Genomic DNA, 24,819 nt, shown 5'->3' on the forward strand with positions numbered 1-24,819 from the left:
TACTGCCCGTGAAAGTTTTGTTTGGCGGGCAGGATTCCTGACCGTAGGATTGCTAGCTCAAGGACTGCCCGGTTGAAGAATCGAGGTGGTTTTTTGGTGCCATTTCGCTACCGACTATTTGGAGGCGTAAAGTGGGCTCAACTTCAAGGTATGTGTGGCGCGATGCGCTTCTCAGATTTGTTTGGACTCGTTTGTTTTGAAAGCACTTTCTTTTTTGAAGAACTGAAAGCACTTTCCTGAAAGAAAAAAAAAAAAACTTCAAAAGTTTTTTTAAAAAGAGTTGGATTCTGTCACCTTCTATTTTCGTTTAATTTCAGTGCCTTTCTTTCTTGGCCAAGGATATGTTGTACCGAAAGAGAGAACCTCACTAGAGATTCAGAGCAGAAATTTTGAAGAATTTTAAGAGATCTAATATCAATTACGACGATAACCGATTATTTTAAGAGAAAGTTTGAAGAATTTTAAGAGATCAATGTAAGTAATCAATTTTGAGTGAATTTTCATATGAATTTTAAAGAAGTTTCTAGGACTTTTATCATGAATTTAAAAGATGAAGTCTCGTGTATAGCAAATACGTGGTGCCAGAAGAGTTTTTTTTTTACCAGGTACGCTAAAAAAAATATACTTACATAAGGAAACATGTGCATGTAATTCATTCCCAATATAACAAGATGTGGATTAGTCCAACTTATTAGGGTTTCGGTCACTAAAAGTTCAAATTCCAAAATTACAGCCTACACTTTTCCGGCAAGCATAAATGCCTTGGTAGTAACTTTTCTGACCAAGTTAGAGCCACCCCAAACTCTTTGAAGCTCTTCAATCACCTCGTGTGATAACAAATCCACACCTTGATCTTTAGCTGCATTGACTCCAGAGTAGGACCTTAACATCCTCACCACCCCTTCAAATGACGTCTCCTTTTGCATTTCCAGTGGCGCAGGCCGACCTTCAGAGCCCAAACCAACGCTCTCAAATGGAAATGGAAGTGTCCTATACCCTTCCCACAAGTAGTCCATCTTCGGGTCCCAAAACGGTTTACATGCTTCGCGAAAACGCTTCAATACATCGTCAAGTTCGGGGTCTGTTACGCTATCGTTGTAGCCCCAAACTGCAATTACGCCTCCTGGCTTACGCAAAACGCGCTTGACGACCGAGTAGAACTTTGGGAGGTCGAACCAGTGCACGGCCTCTGCCGCGGTCACCAAATCAACTGAGTTTTCTCCCCCTATTAACTCAACTAAATCGTCTTCGGACATGGCCATCGGAGTGTGAACGTAACGAACTCGAGGATGTTGGAGTGCAAGCTTCAGTTGGGACTCACTCATATCAGTCCCTATTACTTGCTCATAATGCTCTCCAAGCTGCAGAAAGTACAGACACACAGCACAAAATTTAGTACTCTTATTTTCATCATGTGATTCATCGGTGTTTGAACTGAGACTTTCAAAATCTAGTCTTCCAATACACCGGTGCATTATGGAAGTTTCGGAAATTAAGAGAAAGTGCTCACAGAAAAAGCAGCTTGGCCATTGCCAGTGCCGACATCCCAAGCTAAAGAATGATTTGGTGTGAGAGTAGCCAGCATGGAAAACCATTCCTTGGGATAAGTTGGCCTTCCTACCAAGTAAACCTCTGCGTGCTTGCCGAATATACCTTCCATTTTTTTACTTCTGTAATTTCCGGCCCGATACGCGCCGGATACGTATGTCCGTTGACTAGTTGGCCTCTGGATATGTCGTCGATACGCTTACTATATGCGAATCCGACTGTCTGGATACGTTTTTAGAGGACAAGAAGACTGGGAGAGAGCTTCACCGTCGACCGTCGTCTGCAACTGTGTTGGTTGCGTTGTCTGCAACTGCAAGTGTGCTGGCTACTGGTGCTGGGTAACTGGGTTACGATTTGAACAGTAGAACAGGTAAGGAGAAGAAGCAATAGTATTTTGGGTGGGATCTGTTCAGAGAAGAACGGAGAGAGAGCTTTTGCTTTTGGAAGGGATATGCTGAAGCAGCTGAACCAGTCTTTTTTTTTTTTCTTTTGAAAGTCTTAGTCACTGAAACTTAATTTTTTTCATTTAAAACCTGATATAAGTTTTTTATTGAAATAAAACTCATTTACTAGATTTTACATCAGCAAATTAATTAAGAGTGGTACAAAGTCCACTCTAATATCTTATTTCTTCACCCATTTTTTTATAAAAAAATTAATGATATATTTACTCTTATTAAAAAGACTTTTAGACCCTTATTTATAAATTCATTATGATGTTCTTGTAGTTATAATAAAAAAAGAAAAAAGAAAAACTAAAATTGGCCCAGCAAACTTTTCCCCTCACTACCCTATTTCTCTATCCCCCGTCTTCATCAATATTGAATCAAGGAAGTTGGAGATCTCCAACAACATTGATAAAAAAAAATATAAAATAAAATAAAATAAAATAAAAAGCCACAATTCAACTCATGGAATTAGGGATTATGGAAATGAACTAAGACTATGAATTGCAGAAGAAGGAGGGAGGGGCCGAGACTTACGTGTCAGTCAACCTGGACATAACCAGATTCAAGAGCACATGCACCTACACGAAGGGGAGTACTAGGAGAAAGACATCCAACCTCCGACCTATTTCTCACATCTCTCTCCGATCATTTAGTTTGTTAGTCCCTCCTTTCTTTGTCTTTCCCCTGCTTCTTTCTCCTCGTCCCCCTCCTGTTTCGCTCTCTTCGATGGCGAGTATGAGAGGTCAATTGTTTCTTTTTAATATTTTTTTAAATCAAACAAGAATTTAGAAATATTAAAGGTTATTTTAGGAATAATGGTTGGTGTAGAAATAACATATTAATTTTTTAATATTTCATAGTGGGTGAATTTATAATGTGGGTGGGAAAATAAGATAATGGGGTGGGTTTAGTAACACTCTTAATTAATTACATTTGATTTTACACATTTAAAATTTTTTTATGCCCAAAACATCCCTACTTAAATGTTTGATTTACATAATTAATTCTATACAAATTGTAAGGGAGAATTAATGATTTTACAAATATAAAAAAATAATAAATTAATTACATAAATATAATAACAATAAAACATGGCTAATAAATGTAGTAATACATGCTTAGTTAAGTCAATAAAATTATATTTTACATGTAAATGTAGGTAAATTATTTCACACACACATATATACATATAACAACAACAAAAAAACATGCCTGATATACATAAAAATTCATGCAAAATAATTTACTTGTCACAGCCCGTCTCGAGAAATAATTATCGTGGTTGTGAAAAGACGAATTTACCCTTGAGCGTCGAGTGTGTGTTTGTATTTTGGGTTAAGAAATTGGGTCAATTAGTTCTATCCCTAACTAATTGGACCCAATTAGAACTAAAAGATTAAAGAGTTTTGATTGGTGTGCATTTTGGAACCACTCACACATCCATACCCTTTCTCTCTCCTATCTCCCGTAGTCTCTCTCTCTCTCAGACTCACTCTCTCCTCTCTCTCCTCCGTACGGAGAACCTTGGACCAAGCCAAATCTTCATAGATCGAAGGTGTGAAGCACACCATTGTGTTCTTTGTTCCATTACGAGTTCAAAGGTACCCATTTCAGGTAAGAACTCGTCCGATATCACGTTGAAAACTCAAGCTCCGAGTTGAGCACTATTCATGAACTTTTGGAATGGTTGTGTTTTAGGACAATCCAAGCTCACAGCGAGCTCTAGGAGGTTCTCACGAAGCTCGGAGTGCTTCATTGGCTCGGTTTTAACGTCGGGATCACGAGGTTCGAAGGTGGCCGGTTTTGGTAGGATTTTCCCAATGAGTTTTCGAGGGATTTGAAGCTCCAAAGAGGTATAATCTTCTTCTTCTCGTAGTTTGTGGCAATTTTGGTGAAAATTTTGTGGAAAATTGTGCAAAAACGAACGAGAAAAAGGCAGTTACAGGTCTACCCAGAATCCGGCGCAGGCAACACTGTTCTGGCGTCTGGAGGTTGAAGATGATACGCGTGAGGTCGTGCCCTCCCCGGCGCGTGAGGGCGCGTAAGCCATAGAAAAATTATTTTAAAAATATCACGATGTTCGTGAGGTTGTGTAGGTCACGTTGGTATATTCAAATACCAAAATTGAGTTTTGTATGAGAAGTTATTAGCTAGTTTTACCTATGTGCTTTAAAGTAATGTTTTTATAGTCAATTCGCATATAGGTGAGACGTATCCTGAGGACGAGCGTATCCAAGGGCAACTCGAGGGCTACGACCCTTCGACATCTCAGTGAGTGGGCTTTTGGTTTTCAGTATATATTATATACTTGATATTTTCCCAAAAAAAAATTGTTTAAATGATAGTATGCCATAATGCCATGCATATAAGTTTATAATTCATACATGAATTGGTATGTGATGCTTTATGTATGTATATAAATGTGGTGTTGTGGACGCTCAGGTAAGCTCAGGTAAGTTGTGTTTGGTTATGTGAATCATCGATGAGGTAATATGTGATTGAATAATGTTGAGCTCATAAAACTGCACTTAGGGTGATTGTGATTTAGCCATAGATATGACACAGGCCTGTTTATTATGTCACCTCCCGCACCATATGCTCATATTGGATCCAATTTAGGTACACAGTCTTATCATACAGACCTTATCTATGGTTCTGACTCGTAGGTGACTAGCGATTTATTGCCCAGCTATTATGTGAGAGTAGTATTGAGCATAATTGTATTACACCCATTATTGTCGTATAGACCTTTTGTTTGGTTCCGACTCTTGTGCAGTATATTGTCGTATAGGTCATAGTAGTGACTCCGGCTATAGTGACTTTTGGAGCTATGAATTCAGCCGTACAAACTACCATAGGGGTTCCGGCTCACATGTTATATTTCTATGAAATTATCTTTACCTGAATTGCTTACTCTATTATATATTGGCATGGCATATATATATATGATTATGATTATTTGATACATGAATTGAATTGATATGATTTCATACATATTTATGTATATGCTTATATCTTGATTCTGGGAAAAATTATACATGTTTTACAGATAAGGGTTAGATATGTTGATAAATGAAATGATTTTGTAAAACATTTGTTTTTGCCCCACTCACGTTTTCTGTTTCACGCCCCTCCAGGTTTTAAGTAAGTTTGATGTTGGTGGCTTGAGGGTGTCGGCAGTTCTGACCTACCTAAATAATAGTAGGATATTCCTGGTACTGTATAACTAGTACTTGTCCTACTGGACTGCACCTAGACTTGTTATGCTCTAATTATGAGTGTTTACTGTTGTAACTAACTCCTATCAATTCCTGTTTAGTAGTGCACTCTAGTAATTCGATTTTTAATTATTCGTATATTTCTTATCTCTATTACTTCCGCAATGTGGACATGGCTACATCACTCTCACGTGACGACTAGCATGGCTTGATCTCGGTCGAGGTGTGTCATTACCTACATAATAAAGCAAACCCAAATATATGCAAAATAATATAACTGTAAAAAAAATGTTATTATTTTATTCAATACTAGTTTACATATTATTTGTACATATAATAATAAAATGTGCCCAATATATATGATGATACATACAAAATAAAATACTTACATACTGAAGAAATGTTATTTGATTCAAATTTAATTTACTTACAAAATAAAGCAATTGTATTTTATTCAAGATTATTTTACCTATTATTTGTATATATATCTTATAATAATAAAATGTGCCAAATATATGTAACAATGTCACATCCCCGCCCGAGCCACCACCACATCCTAGGCTTGACTCCACCGTAACATGATATTGTCCGATTTGGGCCCCGACCACGCCCTCATGGTTTTGTTTCTGGAAACTCACACGAGAACTTCCCAGTAGGTCACCCATCATGGGAATGCTCTTGCGCAAAATTGGTTAACTTCGGAGTTCCTACGGAACCCGAAACTAGTGAGCTCCCAAAAGGCCTCGTGCTAGGTAGAGATGAGAATATACATATAAGGCTTAGAGGATCCACTCCTCTGGGCAATGTGGAATGTTACAATAAATTGTAACAGCCTGTCCCTAAAAATATGATTTTTATAATTTCAAAAAGTGAATTTACGAAAATGCACTTCAAGTCAAAGTGTTGACTTTTGTTGACTACCATGTCGTGTCATGTAAGGTTCATTTTCTTGGCATATTCTCGTAGTACTCGTCGTTACGGACGCGAGGGTGCAAACGGAGTGCAATTTGGAGTTCTAACGAATGAGATATTAATGTTTAAAGTTGAGGGCATTTTAGTTGATTAATTAATTTCAAGAAAATTTCACATTTTTTTAGAGAAATCTGGAGTGCCACGTGTGTGGCCCAGATTAAAAGAAAATAGTGATGGTCGGTTGGGAGAGGAGATAAAGGAGAGAAAGGAGGTGGGCGCTGCTCAATCAGAAAATGAGGGAGTGAGAGGGTGACCAATTAGAGAAAAGAAAATGGAGGGAAATGAAGGAAGGGAGAAGGAGAGAACTGGCCAAACTCGGTTTCTCCACCCGACCTGCCAACTTGACATGCTCATATCTCCTTCGTACGAACTCCATTTTGGGTGATCTTAGTGTCCATGGAAAGCCCTTGACGAGTCTTACACATATGTAGTATTAGATTTCCAAATTTCTTACCTAAATTCATGAATCGAAGCCATAAACCCACAGTGGTTCCAACGAGTTTCTCACTTTTTCGGTGAATTCCAAAATGATTCCCTTCAATTACCACCACCATTAGACTTCCCTTGAGGCCAGGAACAAAGCTCATGCATTGGTTGGGACATCGGAATTGCTTTGGAGTCGAATCAAGAACCACCCAAACCTAGGGTTTTCGACGGGTTTTAGTGAAATCGAGGCATTTCCTGGCCAAATTGGCCATGGTCACAGGTATGAAAGTTGCTCTACTCACTGAGATCTTTATTTTTGTGAAATTTGGTAATTTTTAGAAATAGTTGGATTTTCCGGCGAGTCGGGGCGGCCGACTGCTACCTGTGGTGGCGCTTGGGCCGAGATGTCCCTTGACATTCCTAGGCTAAATTTGAATACTCTGATTTAATTATTGAAGTCCGATTGATGAATTTCCGTCATTTGAACCTGGTTTCATTAAGGTCCCTCCACCCGATTATAATTCGTAGTCGATGATCCGACCATTGGATCGCCTCTAAACTTTGATATGTTGTAGTACATAATATTTGAGGATTTTAGAAACTTACGGATCAGGAATCCAATGTACGGATCTTCTCGAATAGGATATGTAAGTTAAGTGTTTTATTGACAAGAATTCTGAGATATGGTTTGATAATTGTTCTAGGAGCCAATTGTTCGTGATGCCTCGATATTTGTGCTAGGGAGTTCTAGGGCGGACTCCAGGTGAGTGGGCTTTTTCTTATTCTATATATATACGTATATATGCTTTACGTTTTCCCAGAAATCGTTTTAAATGGAATTACGTTTTTAAATGCCATGTCAATTGCACTATATTTTAATATATGCATTTATATAGATATGCATATTATTGTATGACGTTGCGAGCGAGCAGGTAAGCTTGAGATGATTATATATTGATGGTAGTGATTGCAGTGTGTATGATTATGATGAGTTGCATAGTGATTAATATCATACACCCTGGTGTTAGTGCTCCGCCTGAGGTCAGGGCCTAGCCTTCACGTGATCGTTCACCTCCTGCACCACACGCTCACCTTAGATCCAAGGCAGTTGCCAGCTTGTCATACAGACCACATTAGGTGGTTCCGACTCATAGGTGACATGCGATTCGTCGCACAGCCTTCGCGTGATTGTAGCACTTGAGCGTATTTATTTACACCAAACTTGTCGTACAGACCACATTGGTGGTTCCGACTCGTGTGCATGATTGGATTTGATTGATGAGCTGTAGATTCAGCCATACAGGTCACGTTAGATGACTCCAGTTGACATATCATTTTATATTGATTTATTTCACCTGGCTTACTTATTTCATTGTTGAAATACCTAACATGACATATACTTGGTTTTCACAATTCTCAAGCATGATTTCTATATACGTATGCATTATTATTTTCTGGGAAATTATACGGGTTTTACGGTGAGGGGTTATTATTATTATTTTGGAAAAGAGAAATGATTTTTGAAAAGCTTTGTTTTTCCCCACTCACGTTTTCTTGTTTTGCGCCCCTCCAGGTTTTAGCTGCTGAAAGTTCGTCTCAACTAGGATTCGTGGCAAATCTCAATATAGGTGGCTATCTCCGAGGGTATGATCCTTACCCATATTACTGTAATTTACTTATACTTTGACATCGCGTATGAAATGAGTTCATTCCCGCTCACAGCGCACTCTGGTCTTTAGATACTTTTAGCTTTAAATTTACTCATATTTTACACATCATCACACTTTATGGCTTTGTCACCTTCCAGGTGTCGCCAGCATAGCTCGATTCGGAGTCCTAGTGGACTTTCCGGGTCGGGGTGTGTCAAATAATACATGGAAAATAAATTACCTACAAAATGAAAAAAAAATGTTTTTTGATTCAATATTAATTTACCTACAAAATATATGTTATTTGCTCATCATAAATTTAAATATAGGTAGATTAATTAGTTTAATATGTTTGATCATTGGCACAGCCCGTCCCGAAATATTACATTTTTAGACATGAAATGTCAAATATGCCCTTGAGTGTTTATGGTGTGGTGTGATTTAAATTTTGGATTTGGACCAATTCGTTAAGTCCTTAAAAATTTTGGGAACCAATTAGGACTTAAAGTTTTATGGTTTTGTTGGTTGGTAACCAACTAGGACCACACACTCCAACTCCCTATCTCTCATTCCCGTGTACTCTCTTTCTCCTCCCTCTCGATTCTCTTCTTCTTCCGTACAAACCATACAGACAAACTCCAACCCTCACAAAACTTTGCAGATCGAACCTTTAGAGGCCATGGTTGAGTTCCTTGTAACCTTAGGATCTTAACCATACCATTTTTAGGACGTGAAGGCTTCAAAAACCCCGAGAGCTCGAACCCCAGATTTCATGCACTATTCATGCACTAATTAATGTGAGGTTTTTAGGATTTTTTTAAGGACATAGGGAGCTTTGAATCATCCTCACGAAGCTCGGAGAAGAAAAACCAAGCGATTTGGACGTCGGGAAATCGAGTTTGACGAGTTTTAAGTTTTCGCCGGATTATCGAGCTTTCTCCGACGAGTTTTCGTGGATTTCAAGCCTTGAAATTGGTAAGGATGTGTTCTTCTAGTTATAAGCTTTAAATTGAGACCAATTTCATGAGTTTTGGGTTAAGAAATGATTGAGATATCAAGGTTTTTCAAATTCCCAGTTTTTCGGCGACGGCGACGGTCACCGGAGTTGAAGGAAGAAGACGAGCGAATATTCCGTCAACTTTGAGGGAATATTCTAATGGTATCAGGTTAGTTTTAACGGTATATGCTATTATTTAACAGAATATTCCCTAACGCCGTTAGGGTTACCGTTAATGTGTATGGCACGTGCCTGAGCGTAGGTGGTTGGAAATTTTTTCTAAAAATATGGGGATGTTCGTGAGGTTGTGTAGGTCATGTTGGTATATTTATATACCTCATTTGAGCAATGTATGAGAACTTATTAGTTAGTATTGGTTATGTGCTTTAATTAACGTTTTTATAGTTGTTTCGCATATAGGGGAGACTTATCCCGAGGATGAGCGCAGTCAAGGGCGACTCGGGGGCTACGACCCTTCGACATACCAATGATTGGGCTTTTGGTTTTAAGTATATATGTATATGCTTTGTATCTTTCCCAGAAAACGCATTTAAATGAGTTATGACTTAAATTACCATGCCAAATGATTTACATTTAGCATATGCATATGATGTTTGCATATATATATAATTGTGGTGCTGAGGATGCTCAGGTAAGTCCCAGGTGAGTATATGAATTGTAAATGTGAATAACGGTTGTGATTAGTTGAGAAACATTGAGCTCATAAAGCTGCACCCCGGTGTTAACGATTTAGTCAGAGACATAACACAGGCCTGTATATATAACGTCACCTCCCACACCTTATACTCACATTGGATTCAATTTAGGTGCACAGTCTTGTCGTACAGACCATGATAGGTGGTTCTGACTCGTAGGTGACTAGCGATTTATCGCACAACTATCATTAGAGAGTAGCACTGAGCATAACTATATTACACCCAGTCCTGTCGTACAGACCATTACAGTGGTTCCGACTCGTGTGCAGGGTAGTGCCGTATAGGTCAATTGCAGTGACTTCGGCTAGATGGACTAATGAGCTATGAATTCAGCCGTACAGACTTCTATAGGGGTTCCAGCTAATGTGTTATTTTCCATAAATTTATTTTCACCTGAGTACTTATTCTGTTTATATCTTGGCATGGCATATTTATGATTATGGATATGTGAAGCATGATTTGAATATATATATATATATATATATATATATATATGCATATATTTATATTCTATTTTTGGGAAAAATTATACAAGTTTTACGGTGAGGGGTTAGAGCATTTGAAAGTTAAATGTGTTTTCAAAACCTTTGTTTTTGCCTACTCACATTTTCTGTTTTGCGCCCCTCTAGGTTTTAGGTAGACTTGTTGTTGGTGGCATTTGAGGATCTTAGCGGTTCTAACAATTATATATTTAGTAGGACATCTTATGGTACTATATATATAATACTTGTCCTATTGGACTGCACCTAGACTTTTTACGCTCTGATTAGGTGTATTTACACGTGTATCTTATTAGTGCACATTAGTAGCTTTCGGTTTTTATTTATTCGTATATTTCTTATTTTTATCGCCTCCGCATTGTGTACATGGCTACGTCACCCTCACGTGACGGTCAGCACGCCTCATGTGTAGTACTGTGCATGTATATGTATATATGTATATATATATGTGTGTGTGTGTGTGAACGTATAGTATTATATATATATATATATATATATATATATATATATATATATATATAGCTAAACTATATATATAGTACTACTATACGTTCATATATGTAAACTATATATGTATGTATGTGTGTGTGTATATATATATATTGAGCTTATGGTAGTAATATATACATATGAACATATATATGTGTGTGTTAGGGGTAATAATATGTGCAATAATTATATTTTCATTGTAATTAAGGTGAGTATAACATTTATTGATTTTATTTTGAATATTGTGGTGCATATTGTAAATATTTTGTAATAATAGGTCAATTACTTCTATACTTGGCAGTTATTTTTAAATGTGGGTTTTATTTGGATGTTTATAACTAGGTGGGTTTTTGTCTAGAAAATAAGAGTTGCAAGGGTCTATATCTAAATAACCTTTTTTTTTCTTGAAAATGAGGTCAGCTAGTGGCTTAGTCACAGTAATCCATCTTTTCGGAGCTTGAGAAGACTTACATAGACATTTCAGCCTCCCCTAGCCACCAACGTGTCATAGCGCCAAGAATCGAACCTAGAATGAATTGTGTGAAATATGGCCACCCCTTGGTGGTGAGCCATTCTTTTTTTCTCTATTTTTTTGGCTTTTCTCTCACTTAATTTGTTAGTATAATATAAATTATAATGGAGTCATTTTGGTTCCGGTCCCTAATCAACTTAATTGTTATGTTGAAACCTTGTTTGTTTAAATATTTTGATCAAGGTCCTTTGTAACATCCCACATCGTCCAGGGGAGTGATCCTTAAATGTATATTCTCATCCCTACCTAGCACGAGGCCTTTTGGGAGCTCATTGGCTTCGGATTCCCTAGGAACTCCGAAGTTAAGCGAGAAGGAGGCCAGAGTACTCCCAAGATGGGTGACCCGCTGGGAAGTTGCTTGTGAGTTCCCAAAAACAAAACCGTGTGGGAATGGTAAGCCCAAAGCGGACAATATCGTGCTACGGTGGTGGAGCGGGCCCGGGAAGTGATCCATCCCGGGCCGGGATGTGACAAATGGTATCAGAGCCAATCCCTGGCCGGAAGTGTGCTGACGAGGACGTCGGGCCCCTAAGGGGGGTGGATTGTAACATCCCACATCACCCAGGGGAGTGATCATTAAATGTATATTCTCATCCCTACCTAGCACGAGGTCTTTTGGGAGCTCATTGGCTTCGGGTTCCGTAGGAACTCCGAAGTTAAGCGAGAAGGAGGCCAGAGCACTCCCAGGATGGGTAACCCGCTGGGAAGTTGCTTGTGAGTTCCCAAAAACAAAACTGTGTGGGAATGGTAAGCCCAAAGCGGACAATATCGTGCTACGGTGGTGGAGCGGGCCCGGGAAGTGATCCATCCCGGGCCGGGATGTGACATCCTTAGCATCATTTAAGAGATTTAACTCATGCATTTAATGTCCCACAAATTATGAAATCTAAACAAATTCAAATAATTTTTTTAAATATAATAAATAGTTAAAAATCAATTTTAGAGTAATATTGTTCTTCACAAAAAGTATAGCAAAAAAAAAAAAAAAATAATAATAATAATAATGTACCCACATAATAATTAACATTTTTTTTAAAATAACTATTGATATATTCTAAAATATAAAATAAATACATATAATTAGCATGGGTACATTTAGAAAATTTTAAAATGGGTACAAATAAATTAAAAAGATGGGTACAAAAACAAATAAAAGTTTAAAAAAATATGGGCACAAAAAGGAATTAATATATGGGTACAAATTAAAAAAGGGTTGCAAATTAAAAATGGGTACAAACTAAAAATAAAAGTGTATGATAAAAAAATTTAGCCTTAAATATGAATATATCAAGTTTAACATTTCTAACACTAAATGAATATATTTAGAAATAAAAATTATTTTATTATTGGAATAATTAATAACGTTTATTAAAATATAAGGATCTTGATAAAAAAATTGTAACATCCCACATCGACCAACGGAGAGAGGGTGATGTGCCTTATATGTACATGCCCACCTCCATATGGCACGAGGCATTTTGGGAACTCACTGACTTCGAGTTTCATCAGAACTCCGAAGTTAAGTGAGTTCGATCGAGATCAATTCTAGCATGGGTGAAGTTCTCATCTGAGTTTCCAAAAACAAAACCGTGAGGGCGTGGCCGGAGCCCAAATCGGACAATATCGTGTTACGGCGAAGTCAAGAGTTGGATGTGACAAAAATTGAAAAGGAATAAGATTTTAGTAAAAAAAATTCTATATATTATATGTGGTGGTGGCCTCATGTAAACTATAATATTATTTAGTTCTTCGCCCCAACAATCTATTTTTTCAACAGTTGGAAAAACTCACAGAGGCATTTTAATCTTTCCCTAACCATCATCGTGTAACTTATGAGCACCAAAAATCAAACTCATGACATACTGTGTGAAATTCATTCCCAACTGCTAGAACATCCGGTGATGGTTTAATATTATTTAGTTTCTATTTGTAATTATTGCGCACATCAGTTTTGCTTTCTCGGATGACTTTGGCATTGCTTGGTTTTCTTTTAATTTAATAACTAAATTGTAGATGTGCCAACATAAGTACATAACTGAAGGTTTGGGTCTAATAATATAAATTTGTACTTGAGTAATAAATTTGAATATTTATTTTATAATATTTTAGGTATATTTAATTTTTTGTATATATTTTCAACATTATATTCATGTCATATCGTGTTTTTGTTTTTTAAAATTTGATATATCTTCGTTGTATCATATTGTATCTTTGTGTTCATGTTCATACAATGTATTAGCCTTAAATAAGAGAGGACTAGCTAGAGTGAAACTATGTGGGTTTTAAACTTTTTAATTTTATACATGCAGAAATTTACTGTAAATCATTCCTGATGGCTACTAGCTAGTACTGGTAATACTTTTCAAACTTCAAGACTTGCAATTTTCTCCAGTCGCCAAGAAAAAATGAAATTATAATTGTTGTTGGAAAGCCAAGTCCAATTTGGTTTCGACTGATTAATGTTAATTATTAAAGGGACATTTGACAAAGACGTTTTGTTTTCAATTTTAATTTTGTTTAATAAAATTAAAAATTAAAAAAAAAAACTCGTTTAATTACTATTTGTTTTTTCAATATTGAAAATTGAATTAGTTACTAAACGAATTTTTAATTTTTGACAAAAATAAAATCTAAAATATTGTCAAACGACCCTATAAATAAATTAAGTTGAAATCCTATCACAAACTAATTGGTAATATAAGAAGTATCCATATTAACTGTGAATCTTTCCTAATAGCTAGTACGGGTAATACTTTTCTACTTCAAGACTTCCGATTTTCTCTGGCCCAAGGCCAAGAAAAATGAATTATAATTGTTGTTGGAAAGCCAAGTCCAATTTGGCTTCGACTAAATTTTGTTAATTATTGAAGGGACATTTGACAAAGACGTTTTGTTTTTAATTTTCATTTTGTTTAATAAAATTAAAAAAAAAAACTCGTTTAATTACTATTTGTTTTTTCAATATTGAAAATTGAATTAGTTACTAAACGAATTTTCAATTTTTGGCAAAAATAAAACTGAAATGTTACCAAACGGACCTTGTAAGTGAACTAAGTTGAAATTCTATCATAAACTAATTGGTAATATAAGAAGTACCCAAATTAACTGTGAATCTTTTCTAGTAGCTAGTACTGGTAATACTTTTCAACTTCAAGACTTCCGATTTTCTCCGGCCCAAGGCCAAGAAAAATGAATTAAAATTGTCGTTGGAAGGCCAAGTCCAATTTGGTTTAGACTAATTAAGATTAAATATTAAACTAAAAACAAAATATTAAAATTAGTTATCAAATATGAACATGCAAAGTCACTTCTTTCTTCGATGTAGAATTCATATTTTCAACATGCTCCTTCACATATAGCGAATTTTCAAACCTTACAAGTGGACAATACAAATTGGATGATTGGAGCAAGTGTAGCCATTAGACTTCACATACGGGACGACTTGCTCTGATATCATGAAGGAATTTGAGATTTCACCATAACACTAATTGACAATGAGGAATAATACAATTACTTGTAAGCACATACAACATTCTTTTTTTTTCGTGTGTAAAATTCATACTCTCAAAACTAAAGACTACATGAAAGCAAAGGACAATTCTGTTTGAATAGTCTTAGGTTAGGGTTTATGGCCATGTACATTAATTAATTTGACTAATTAACACATGCTGAAGTTTGACATTAGAGTTAATTATGCTAGTGTCTCTTTTGCAGCACTCTTTCGATCTGTCTCCAGATTATGTACGGCAAATTTCTATGTTCATAGTTTTGATTGTAGCTAGCTCAGAACTCATGCATGATTGAATATTCGTTTTATGAGTTTTTTTTTTAATAAACAATATTATCTATCTTAAGAGGAAGGGTTAAGCTTAATTTCACAACAAGCTAGCCATTAAAAATGTATTAGAAGAGCGTTTCTGAAACTTAAGCTAAATTTAGGAAGCTCTTGAACATTGCCTATCCAAAAATAAATTCTTAGATCCACCACTGGTAGTAACTACCAATATTGTTAAATTGTCATGGAATGGCTTCAACCTGTCACAAATATATCGCAGCATAACTTTTCCAGCAAGCATATAAAAGCCTTACACCAGACCAGTTTAGAACCACCCCAGGCACTTTTCAGCTAACAAATCCACACCTTGTTCCTTGGCTGTAGTGACTACAGATCTACCTCAACATCTTCTAAAACATATCAAACGACAACTTCTTCAGAATGTCCAGTGGCAACGGATTCCCCTCGCATCCGAAACCAACACTTTGAAATGGAAATGGAAGTGCCTTATGACTAACAAATCCACACCTTGTTCCTGGGCCCTCAGTCGTTGTCCATGTGAGCACCACGTCACGTGTTAACAAAAGTTCCCACGGAAAGTTGAACGAATGTATGAAAGTGTCTTGCAATTCTCAAATTAGGTATTACATTGAGATGAAAAAAACTTAATGTGTAAAAGCTTGAAAACCTAGTAAAATAAGAATTACCCAAAACCAATATGTTGACATGATGAGAATTAAGGATATCATGCATATGAATCATTCCCAATATAACAAGACGTGGATTAGTCCAACTTATTAGGACTTTTTCCGTCCCTTTGCATCAATGTTAAAGTTCTTCATTGTAGATACTAGAGTAGTTTGAAATACATGTCGGACTAAAATATTACAGCCTACACTTTTCCGGCAAGCATAAATGTATTGGCAGTAAGTTTTCTGACCAAGTTAGGGTCACCCCAAGCTCTTTGAAGGTTTTCAATCACCTCTTGTGATAACAAATCCACACCTTGATCTTTAGCTTTATTGAATGCAGAGGATGACCTGAACATCCTCATCACCGCTTCAAATGACATCTCCATTGGCATTTCCAGTGGCACAGGCTGACCTTCAGAACCCAAACCGACACTTTCAAATGGAAATGGAAGTGTCCTATACCCTTCCCACACGTACTCCGTCTTCGGGTCCCAAAAGGGTTTACTGGCTTCACGAAAATGCTTCAATAAATCGTCTTGTTCGGGGTCTGTCACGATGGCATTGTAGCTCCAAACTGCAATTATGCCTCCTGGCTTACGCAAAACGCGCTTGACGACCGAGTAGAACTTTGGGAGGTCGAACCAGTGCACGGCCACTGCCACGGTCACCAAATCAACTGAGTTTTCACCCCCTATTAACTCAACCAAATCGTCGTCAGACATGGTCATCGGGGTGTGAACGTAACGAACTCGAGGATGTTCGAGTGCCAGCTTCAATTGGGACTCACTGATATCACTTCCTATTACTTGCTCATAATGCTCTCCAAGCTGCAAAAGTAAAAACACACACATCACAAAATTTAGTACTCTTATTTTCTACAGTGCACCGTTGTATGTGATCCAACGGTGTTGGATTTGAGTGTCAAAATCTAGTCGTCTAATACAGCGGTGCATTGTGGAATTTTTGGAAATTAAGAGGAGTACTAACAGAGAAAGCAGCTTGGCCATTGCCAGTGCCGACATCCCAAGCTAAGGAGTGATTTGGTGTGAGAGCGGCCAGCATGGAAAACCATTCCTTGGGATAAGTTGGCCTTGCTTCCAAGTAAAGCTCTGCCTGCTTGTCGAATAAACCTGCCATTTCTTTTACTTCTGTAATTTTTAGCCGTCAATAAAAGAGGACTACCTAATGAGGAAGAGTGAAATTACGTGGGTTTTAAACTTCTAATTTATACATGCAGAAGCTAGTACTGGTAACAATTTTCAACTTCAAGACTTCCAATTTTCTCCACCCCTGGCCAAGAAAAAATAATCAAAGTGGTTGTTGGAAGCCAAATTCCAATTTGGTTTCCACTAATTAATCTTGACTATTAATAGGACTTTTGATAACTATTTTTTCATTTTGTTTAAAAAACTACAAGCGGAAAATTCGTTTGATAACTATTTTCAGTATACTATTTTTTGTTTTCAATATTGAAAATTATAACTAGTTAGTGTACGAGTTTTTAATTTCAAAAGAAATGACAACTTGAATAATTGTCAAATGAGGGCCCTAAGTCTTAAAAAGTGTGACTATTAAAATGGCTAAATGACAAAGCAATTGAAAGAACAGACTGAATGATTTTTCGTATCTCATTGATAAGCTTTACAGTACAATACCATTGGGTCAAACAATTAACCCTACATCAATGCCCTAGAAAATCGTATCCCTCTTTCGGTGGGATTTGACATAAACTATATTAGGTAAATATATTACAAAATATATTACAAGATATTTCTTAATACTCTCCCTCAAGTTGGAGAGTGAATATTATGAACTCACAACTTGTCGCGTAGTGTCGCAAATTGATCTTTCCCAAGGCTTTTGTAAATAAATCTGCTAACTGGAAACGAGTAGGTACATGTGAGGGAATAATCATTCCAGCTTGCATTTTTTCTCGAACGATGTGACAATCAATTTCAATATGTTTCGTTCGCTTGTGAAAAATAGGATTAGCTGCAATATATAGGGCAGCTTGATTGTCACAAAATAATGATGTGGAAGCCTTTTGTGGAACCTTTAAATCTTGCAATATATAACGTAGCCAAGTTAACTCTAAACATGTGTTGGCCATAGCTCGATATTCGGCTTCTGCAGATGATCGAGAAACATTGTCTTGTTTCTTGGATTTCCATGATATGAGAGAATTTCCAAGAAAAATACAATATCCTGTAACTGACCTTCTTGTGGCTCGACAACCTCCTTAATCGGAATCACAAAAAGCCTTTTAACTCAAGATTGTCAGAGATAGGGAATAACAAACCTTGATCATGAGTACCTTTGATGTACTTTAGAATTCATAAAGCTGCATCCCAATGAGGTTTGTGAGGTTCATGCATGAATTGACTCAATGTGCGAACTGAAAAGACTATGTCAGGCCTAGTGACAGTAAGATAAATCAATCGTCCGACTAGTCTTTTGTACTTGGTGGGATCATCTAACAATGCTCCATCAGTGGGAGTGAGTTTCAAATTTTGTTCCATTGGAAACTTGTCTGGGCGTGCTCCCATAAGTCCATAATCTTGCAAAATGTCTAATGCATATTTTCTTTGAAACATGAAAATGCCTTTCTTAGAGCGAGAAAATTCAATGCCTAAAAAATATTTCAAATCACCAAGATCTTTGATGCAGAAGCGTGTGAGAAGAAATGTTTTGAGGTGTTCCATCTCTTGAAGATCATTTCATGTAAGAAGTATTTCATCTACATAGATAAGGACTGCAGTAAATGAAGTACCTTGAGCCTTGGTAAAGAGAGAATAATCAGCTTTTGACTGTTGATAACCTGCTTTCTGAATAGTGAGTGAAAAGGTTGAAAACCAGTTTCTAGAGGTCTGTTTTAGTCCATATAGAGATTTGTTAAGCCGACATACAATGTTATCCCCATGTCGGCGAAGACCAGGAAGGGGTTCCATGAAAACAACCTCGTGCAAATCACCATGGAGAAAAGCATTCTGAACATTCAGTTGGTGAATGAACTAATGACGGGCACTGGCAACCATGAGGAGATAACGAAGAGTGGTGAGTTTGGCAGTAGGAGAAAATGTTTCCTGATAATTGATGCCCTCAATTTGAGTGTATCCTTTTGTAACAAGACGAGCTTTATACCGCTCAATGGTGCCATCAGAGTTGTATTTAATTTTATAGACCCATTTGCAGCCAATGAGTTTATGTCCTACAGGTAAGGGAACCATGGTTCATGTATTGTTGTGCTATAAAGCCATTAATTCTATATGCATGGCATGTCGCCAATTAGGATCAAGGATAACCTGGGCATAAGAAGTAGGTTCAGTGGGACCTGTAATGTTAGCCAAAAAAGCACAATGGGCATAAGAAAGGCGTGAATAAGAAAGAAAATTAGAAAGAGGGTATCGAGTACCTGAGGAAGGACGAGGCGCCAAGGGGGAGACTGACCTGGTTAGTCACGTGATAGTCTTTATGCCATATCAGAAGTTGTTTAGGACAGAGAGACTGACGTGGGAGAGGTGGAGTGGGTGGCTGAGCTGGCGTGGTGGCTGAAGGATGGGAGAGATCAGGGGATAAAGCAGACATGTCAGTGGATGGTGAAGTGAGAAAGGTTGGCATGACAGTGAGTGGGGAGGGTGGACTTTGAGAAGTAAAATGGATGTGTGATGGGAGCATGTCAGGAAGGGTAGTATTAGATGGTAGGGTCCGTGGGGTAGAGATGTTTGAGGGAGACGGATGGGATGGAAGAAGGGCTGGCAATATGAGGGGGGTGTCAACAAGATTTGGCAGATATGGTGGTATGGAGAGGGGCCCGTTGTCACAGATGGGAATGGTAGGGGTCAAAAGGGAAGATGGTATAGAGTGAAAAGGGAAACTCGTTTCAGTAAATTTAACGTCTCAGGTTACAAAATTTTTTTTACTTTCCAAATCATATAGTTTATAACCCTTTTGACCAGTGGGGTAGCCAACAAAGACACAACGTTTAGCACGAGGGTCGAATTTATGGGTAGGATGAACAACAGTAGCAAAACACAAATAACCAAAAACTTTCAAGTGCTCAAATGATGGCGGACGTTTATATAATAACTCAAAAAGGGATTTGTTTGATAACAGAGGAGATGGTAATCGGTTAATAAGATAGACAACGGTGGATACACATTCGCCCCAAAAAGAAAGGGGTACCTGAGATTGGAAGCGTAAGCTACGTGCTACGGTGAGAATGTGACGATGCTTACGTTCGACAATGCCATTTTGTTGTGGAGTGTAGACAAATGTGCGTTGATATTCAATGCCATTGGTTTGGAAAAAAAAATTCATGGACAAAAACTCAGACCCATTGTCAACCCTTATTGCTTTTATATTGGCATGAAATTGTGTATGAGGAAAAGTAACAAAAGATTTTAAAAGGTGTTGAGTTTCAGATTTATGTTGCATAAAAAAAACCCATGTGCACCTACTAAAATCATCAACAATGCTAAGAAAAAAACGAGCCCCCGAATGTGTGAGAACTCTATGAGGACCCCATATATCACAATGTAACAAATCAAATGGAGCATGAGTTGATATAGAACTTAAAGGAAATGGAAGCCTGGTTTGTTTAGCCATGGGACAAATAGTACAATTATTATCGAAAGAAAAATTATTTGAAGACAATGAAGGAAATACTAATTTAAAGCGGGTAGGTGAAGGATGTCCAAGTCGCATATGCCACAAATTGGAGGAATGGGAAACTTGACAAAAGAGAGGAGTCTGTTGCAACAGGGACATGTAATAAAGACCATCACATTGCTTACCCGATCCAATCATCTTCCTCGTAGCCAAGTCCTACAAGACACAGAAAGTGGGAAACAAAATGGCACAACAATTTAGAGAGTCAGTGACTTGACTGGCAGACATGAGATTTAAGTGAAAAAAAGGAATACATAAAACATTGTTTAATGTAATATCTGAATTGAATGGTACGGTTCATGTAGAAGTAATTGTGGCTGAAGATCCAGTGGGTAATTTAACAATGAGTATTGGTGAAGATGTGCTTGTGGTGAAAAGTGAAGAATCTGAAATGATATGGTTGGTAGCCCCGTTATCCAAAATCCAAGGTTGAGTATATACAGAATTAATGGATGCAACAGTAAAAGAAGACAGACCTGCTGCATTCGCATAAACACTGTTATTACCAGAGGTATTGTTTAAATTCATCATGGACACAAATTGAGCCAATTGTTGAAGTTGGTCTGTAGAAAGTCATTGCAACGGGTTCTATGAAGGCTGCATTTGTGTTTGAGGGATGACTGGTGCTGTGTTTGCAGCAGTGGGGGGCCCAACCGCTGCATTGGCAGTAGGAGAAGAGACATGGGCAGCACGTGGGTTGCTGCTGTTTTGGAAACTGCGCTGCTGTGCTTTGTGGCTCCCTTGACTTCCTCCATTCGTCCTATTTTTAAATCGGCATCTATCTTCTGTGTGGCCTCTTTTATCATAAAACTTGCAATGATATTTTCGAGTCCTACAATTATCAATTGTATGTCCGTCTTTATCACAGTATTCACAACGGAGATTTTTGGAATTGTTGAAGGAATGGTTTGATCGACTTTGAACGGCTGCAGCGATGGAAATTTTTTTTACTCGATCCCAAAGACATTTGTCTTTGTGTTTCGTCTTGAATAACGAGTGAGTAGGCTTGACGAACTTTAGACAAGGGTGCCATCATGAGAATATTACTTCAAACTCCACTATAGACACCTTTAAGACCCATGAGAAATTGCATCATTCGATCTTCTTCTATTCGTTCATTATGTGCCTTTGTCTGGTCGCAGATGAGAAGAGGTCGATAAGTCTCTAATTTATCCCAAAGGCCTTTAAGTTTTGTAAATTAAGCCGAGACTGTCATGAAACCTTGAGAGAGAGATGTGATGAACTTCTGGATTTGATAAATTGTTGGTGCATTCTTTTGTGAGAACTGATCTTTAAAATCTTCCCATACCTATTGAGCGCTTTTTGCATGAACAACTCATTTGGATAAATCAGGCTCCACAGATTGAGCGAGCCATGTTAAAATCATAATATTGTTGTCACACCCCGATCTCGACATACGTCCAGGATCGACACGTGACGTCACCAAATACACGTATAACTCACATACCCCGTCTCTGGGATATGGCAAATCACAATTCGAGAATCAAATTGCAAAGTAATTTTCCGTTTACCTTATGGTTGCATCTAACCTCCTCGTTAGATTGCCTACATACCCTCAATAGGGATCAAGCCATTCATAGTTCACTTATCACAAAATCAGACGTTTATTCCACTAAGTTCAAGCAGAAAAGCATAGCATTCCTCAATCATTTATTATAACCTGTCAACATGTAATTCTTGGACTCAAGCTACATAACCAATCCCCATGAAAACATGATTTCTCTCCCATCCAACATATAAATCATTATGTCTCATCATGATATCGCAATTCACAACACACATCATATTTAAGAGCCAACGAAACACAAAACCATTCTCTAGCCGTATTAATTAATTAATTTGATCTAGTAATAACAATCATTCTCATATCTTCTAAATTCATACCTTATGAAATCACAATCGAATCATAGAAAATCCCGAAGAAGTCACTTAGACGTCCAACATCTTTTCTAACTCAATCTACAAGACTCTTGAAATCATTGACACAAATATATATAAAACTAAGGTTAGAGTGACACAGTTAGGCCAAGCTTACTTCTCCAAATAATGGGATTTTAGGCCACTTCACGAAATTCAACAACCTCGGGTTCCAGACCACTCAACAGAACCAACCCAAATATGATCGCCTACAAAATGTACCAGGTACAACCAATCATCATCACCTCTAGAATGCGTATGGTCCCCCATCGCGGATAAACCAAGCAGAACCATATGCATAATCTTATCGTGCTGGCAGTGATCACTCATCGCGGATATACTAAGCATGATCACCCCTGAATACATATGGTCCCCTATCGCAGATATACCAAGCAGAACCATAGGCATAATCTCATCGTGTATGCAATGATCACCCATCACGGATATACCAAGTATGATCACCCCTGAATACATATGGTCCCCCATCGCGGATATACCAAGCAGAAACATCCATGTACCACGACTACATTGTACAGTTAGATCAACACACAAACCACTTACCCTTATCTCATCCGCTATGATTTACATCGTAATCACTTGCACTATCAACTTCTCATGACCACTATCTTATCATTCAAGCATAAAAGTTCTACATAAACTTCTCATAAGATTTTGGGTTCACATCGTCATAAAAACAATCATTCACATCATACATATCTAACCACATTTCATAAACGTTTCCAAGCTACAGTCGATTCACAATTACTAAACATAGATTGATGCTAAAAATAAAAATAACAATTCAATAGGAAGCACATTTAATCAACAAGTATAACTCAATATGGTGCCACTAATACATATATTGAGACACACATCAACTGGGAATGACACGTCATTGTGATGAGCCAACTAAGCTCCATCAAGCCTCAACAACATACTTGAGGTAAGCGACCTCAAGAGTAGAGCACGTTGACTAGAACGTCAACCGTCGATAAGGTAGGTCCATTAAGGTAAAAAACCTAAGGTAATTAAATCTAGAAGATCCGCACATTGGATTTCTGATCTGTATGTTCTCAAAGGTCCAACAACTAATAACTAGGGTGTTCACAAAATTGCACGACGAACTAACGATCGGATTATCATCAATCACACAAACAAGTGACGGTCCAATTTGATCCCCAAACCAAACAATTAAATTTCGGGAAACCAAGCTAGACATAGATTTACATGTTCACTAGAAGGTATTTGGTACTTAGACAACACTCGTTGACAGTCTCATGCACTGCCACACGCGGGGTAGTCAAAGTGGAGGGCTTAGTAACCCCAATTTTCCAACATTAACTAAATGTGCTCAAATTTATGTGGTAGCTAGAGTTCAACAAGGGAAACATTTTTCACAACTAGGCCGACGACAAATTCTAACCAGAAACCATCCAAATTCACAGGAGAAAATAAGATATTTAGGGTTCTAAACACCCAACTCTAAAACAAATACTAAAGCATGAACAAAGCATACCAACTTGAAGATTAGGAAGAGTAGATGAAGTTTCATACCTCACTCGAAGGAAATGGTTGTCGTAATCACCGGAAAAACGATAAAACCGCCGAAAATCCACGGGACTTTGCTGCCTTGAACTAGAAAAAATGGAAAAGCAAAAAGAAAATATAATGATATATAGATGTAGGACTCGTCAAGAGCTTTCCATGGACACTAAGATCACCCAAAACGAAGCTCAGATGAAGAAGATATGAGCGGATCAAATTGACGGGTTAAAGGGTTGAAATCACCCAAAAAATGGGTCAAGATCAGACCACTCCTCCTTTATTTTATTTTATTGTTTTTTCTTTCAGAAACCTTCCCCCCCCCCCCTTTTATTTGATTGGTCATTCTCCTTCTAGCTAATTGGTCCTCTTATTTTTGCTTAAATCTGATTAAGCTTCTTCCTTGTGGAAGTTTAATCGATTTAAAATCTATAGTTTAGTAAAACAACTTTAAATGTCTGTAATTCTATCGTTATAATCCGGACTCGCAAACGGTTTTCACCAATACGTTCGTGGTTTCGAGATCTATTTGAAAATGCTACTTGTGACCTCGAAAGGTCAACGAGTAAATACTAATTTTCCAAACTTCACTCTTCATAACTAGTTTAATTGAAATCTAAATTCAAATAAATCAATATAAATTCTTGAAAAATAATATAAAATCTCAATAATACAAATACGTAGATTATAACAGTGAAATCCAGAAAC

The 24,819-nt window shown here is 37.4% G+C and overlaps 2 protein-coding genes across 2 annotated transcripts; both read right to left on the reverse strand.

The window, feature by feature from the left end:
- Positions 1–630: 630 nt before the first annotated feature.
- LOC126631245 (uncharacterized) lies at positions 631–2,057 on the reverse strand. The gene is made up of 2 exons (XM_050301418.1): positions 1,511–2,057; positions 631–1,361 (listed from the first exon to the last, which is right to left on the reverse strand). Exons 1-2 carry the CDS (start codon positions 1,658–1,660, stop codon positions 735–737), a joined length of 777 nt encoding a protein of 258 aa, XP_050157375.1. The 5' UTR covers positions 1,661–2,057; the 3' UTR covers positions 631–734.
- A 13,903-nt stretch (positions 2,058–15,960) lies between these two features.
- LOC126631777 (uncharacterized) lies at positions 15,961–17,173 on the reverse strand. The gene is made up of 2 exons (XM_050301912.1): positions 16,951–17,173; positions 15,961–16,790 (listed from the first exon to the last, which is right to left on the reverse strand). Exons 1-2 carry the CDS (start codon positions 17,098–17,100, stop codon positions 16,164–16,166), a joined length of 777 nt encoding a protein of 258 aa, XP_050157869.1. The 5' UTR covers positions 17,101–17,173; the 3' UTR covers positions 15,961–16,163.
- Positions 17,174–24,819: the final 7,646 nt, after the last annotated feature.

The sequence above is a fragment of the Malus sylvestris genome, chromosome 8 (assembly GCF_916048215.2).
Source record: "Malus sylvestris chromosome 8, drMalSylv7.2, whole genome shotgun sequence".
NCBI classification, from domain to species: Eukaryota; Viridiplantae; Streptophyta; class Magnoliopsida; order Rosales; family Rosaceae; genus Malus; species Malus sylvestris.

Bases quoted from the DNA above. Each gene is read 5' to 3' on its own strand.
- LOC126631245 (XM_050301418.1), bottom strand. From the start codon at position 1,660: ATGGAAGGTATATTCGGCAAGCACGCAGAGGTTTACTTGGTAGGAAGG. The intron at 1,362-1,510 runs GTGAGCACTTTC...TACTTTCTGCAG, and splicing joins ATGGCCAAGCTGCTTTTTCT to CTTGGAGAGCATTATGAGCA.
- LOC126631777 (XM_050301912.1), bottom strand. From the start codon at position 17,100: ATGGCAGGTTTATTCGACAAGCAGGCAGAGCTTTACTTGGAAGCAAGG. The intron at 16,791-16,950 runs GTTAGTACTCCT...TTACTTTTGCAG, and splicing joins ATGGCCAAGCTGCTTTCTCT to CTTGGAGAGCATTATGAGCA.